At 31.0% G+C, this 3538-nt stretch overlaps 1 protein-coding gene across 1 annotated transcript; it reads left to right on the forward strand.

Annotated features, from left to right (window-relative positions):
- Positions 1-2230: 2230 nt before the first annotated feature.
- Positions 2231-3538, forward strand: LOC142505638 (B-box zinc finger protein 20-like). Its single transcript, XM_075618709.1, has 2 exons — positions 2231-2554; positions 2661-3538. Exons 1-2 carry the CDS (start codon positions 2231-2233, stop codon positions 3075-3077), a joined length of 741 nt encoding a protein of 246 aa, XP_075474824.1. The 3' UTR covers positions 3078-3538.

Genomic DNA, 3538 nt, shown 5'->3' on the forward strand with positions numbered 1-3538 from the left:
AAGTTAAATATTTGTCTCACTAAATTGACTAATGAGACCGTTTCACATGAGTTTTTGTCTAAGATTGAAGACACCCAAATATAATTTGAATAATTTATTCCAAGAGAAATGGATAAACTTATGTGTCGAGTAAAATCTAGCTAGTGATTTGTTTAGGTATCGTTTGGTTCATGGTATGAGATATATAGTATAGAGATAAGTAATATTTTGTAATAATAAAATAAATAAAAATGATAGTTAATATATTATTTGATTTAATTGATTTGATTGATTAAATTTGAAATAATATGATATTACCATTTTGTCATTGTTGAAAATATTAATAAAATATTAATAATATTATTTATTAAGGGTAATATCGTAATTTTATATTATTGATTTGATTGATGTGAGATAAATTATTATGAATTTGATTGATGTGAAATACATAATTAATAATTTGATTGATCGAGATAAATAATACTTGTACAAAACAAGTGATATGATATGACTATTTATATTAGTATTTACAAGTACTTGAACCAAACAGTACCTTAACATATAAATTGTTGAGTATGTCTCTTGTGAGACGATCTCACGAATATTTATCTGTGAGACGGGTCAACCCTACCGATATTCACAATAAAAAGTAATACTCTTAACATAAAAATTAATACTTTTTCATGGATGACCCAAATAAGATATCTGTCTCACAAAATACGACCCATGAGACCGTCTCACACAGATTTTTGCCTAAATTGAAATTGTAAAACTTCTTTGGACTCGCGGATTTTGAAACAACTTTAACAATATTTTTTTTTTAAATTTATTTTAAATTATTAGCTATGACGTGATACCATGCCATAACTACTATAGTAATTAAACATATACCACTATATAATTTAATTCGATTTTGAACAAAATATTTTCAATTTATTATTTCATTCGTCTTTGAAAAAAGAGTAAGTATCTTGTGAGACGGTCTCACGAATCTTTATCTGTGCGACGGATCAACCATACCGATATTCACAATAAAAAATAATAATCTTAGTATAAAAAATAATATTTTTTAATGAATGATCCAAATAAGAGATCCGTTTAATAAAATACGATTTGTGAGATCGTCTCACACAAGTTTTTTGCCTTGAAAAAAAGACGAGTAATGTTTTATTTGTTTTTTCCACGATTGATCTCATCTTATTTTTCAAATATTCCGCCTAATTATCTACACACTTTGAATATAAATAATATGAAAAGGCATTATTTGTCCGTTATTGAGCACACCAAAGTGTCATTTAAAAACGTGCATTAAGTCAATGATTGATATTTTGATGTACGAACAAGCAATCTCCACCACAATGTTTAATATTTTCGAAACCTAAATCTATTAACATATTCAAGCCGTATAATTTTAGCTGACAAGCCATTGTCAATTATTGTGTGTTATTTTTATTTTTTTTTGCGTGTCCATAATTTAATATAACGAGCATTTCTTCGATTGAAATTTAAAATATCGTAAAATTATAAAAAGTCAAAAATAGCATAGAATTTAACATGATGTTCACATGGTCTCAAAATTGAAACTTATTTATCTATTTATTTATTTTTTTATCATCAGGTTAAGAGGATCGTGGCATTGAGATTTAAATTCTAACCACACACGTAGCTGATAAGTATCATGTGACGTCATTTGCGGTAAAATTTAAACGACTTATACAAAAATATTTCCTTTATTTAATTTTTGTCCCAACCTCTATATCGAAGTTAGATATAAAAAAAAAGTAAGTCTCTTGTGAGACGATTTCGCGGATTTTTATTCGTGAGACAAGACAACCATGTTCATATTTACAACATAAAATAATATTTTTGATATAAAAAATAATATTTTTTCATAGGTGATCCAAATAAAATATTTATCTCACAAAATTGATACGTGGGACCGTATCAAAGAAATTTTTGTTTGAAAAAATGAAATTATTATGTGCAAAACGAGAATGCTTGCACTCCCCATTCATCACCAAACACAACAAAAGTACGCCACCTCTGCTAAATCCCCCCAAATTATCGTCTGAATAGATATAATTTAAAAACTATATAATTATTTGAAAATTTATATTTCGTAATTGTCACATAAAATTTGTTCAATACGTTTTATCGGCTGAGATAATATATATATATATATATATATATATATATTGCTACCAATTGCAATGGATCTTGGTCCATCGAGACCCCACTCCTATAACAATAAATGACCAAATTGCACGAATTCTTCTTCCAGAACTCTCTCTCTATATCAAATAGCTTAGCTGTGTCGTGTCACTTTCTATTCCATTCTACCAACCATTTTCCTAATATCTCCAATATCAAGAGAAAAAGAGACAATAAAGAAATGAAGATTCGATGCGATGAATGTGGGAAGGAAGCATACGTTTTCTGCACTGCGGATGAGGCAGCCCTTTGCCAAAACTGCGATGATCGAATCCATAACGCCAACAAAATCGCCCTCAAACATCCCCGTTTCTCCCTTGAACACCCTCTATGCAAAGAATCCCCGAGCTGTGACGTTTGCCAGGTGACAAAACATACCATCGTCTTACCAAAAAAACGAGATATTTTAAATTTATTCGACGAATTTTCGAAATAATCATATGTTATATGCTTCATTTATAATAACACAGGAAAGGAAGGCGTTACTGTTTTGCCAAGAACACAGGGCTTTACTTTGTAAAAAGTGTGATGTTCCAGTACACAGAGCCAATGAACACACCAGGAAGCACAACAGGTTTCTTCTCACCGGAGTCAAGATTTCACCTGCCGCCGATTCCGAACATCAAGCTACCACGTCCCCCATCAAACTTAGATCAGAAACAAATACCAAGAATTCAGTAACCATGGAAACAAGTTTCCAATCGAATTCGGTTTCAAATAATTCAGAACAAATGTCAAATTTTTACGGGTATGATAACGAATCGAGCCAGCTCGTTGGCCAGCAGGGTTCAGCTTCAACCAGCAGCATATCAGAGTATTTCATGGAGGGTTTACCTGGTTGGCATGTTGAGGATTTGCTCGATCCTTCACCATTTCGGTTTCTGTAAAGTTCGCTAAATGTTACATTACATTACAATCTTACTACAATATTACTGATATATATGCTAGCATACGATTCACATGGTTGTTAGAAATAATAAAAAATTTCACGCAGAAGTAACAAAACAAAGAGTATTTACAGATGAAGAATTTCGGAAGATATTTTTGGAGCTTTTCCCACGAAAGGCGTGGTACCGTAACATCAAAATGCAGGAAAAAGACTCAGAAAATCCATTGATATTTAAATGTATTCAGCTCTCTCTTTTGACAGCAAATGATGAAAAGGCCACAATTGAAATTTTTCTCAAGAATCCCCTTTCATTTTTTTCCTTTCCTATGTGTTCAAATGGGTTAAATCAGTGGATCGGTGTGATATTCTAGTGATCCTGATATGTTCGAGAAAACAGGAGTCATCCCATATATAGTATAGATGAATAGTACTGTAGGATAAAGACGGGACCTATTTCTA

The sequence above is a fragment of the Primulina tabacum genome, chromosome 10 (genome assembly GCF_025594145.1).
Source record: "Primulina tabacum isolate GXHZ01 chromosome 10, ASM2559414v2, whole genome shotgun sequence".
In the NCBI taxonomy this organism is placed as follows: domain Eukaryota; kingdom Viridiplantae; phylum Streptophyta; class Magnoliopsida; order Lamiales; family Gesneriaceae; genus Primulina; species Primulina tabacum.

What these genes read in the sequence shown, in the direction of transcription:
- LOC142505638 (XM_075618709.1), top strand. Translation starts at nt 2,231, where the DNA reads ATGACCAAATTGCACGAATTCTTCTTCCAGAACTCTCTCTCTATATCA. An exon ending in CGAGCTGTGACGTTTGCCAG is followed by an intron (nt 2,555 to 2,660) that starts GTGACAAAACAT and finishes ATAATAACACAG; the next exon opens with GAAAGGAAGGCGTTACTGTT.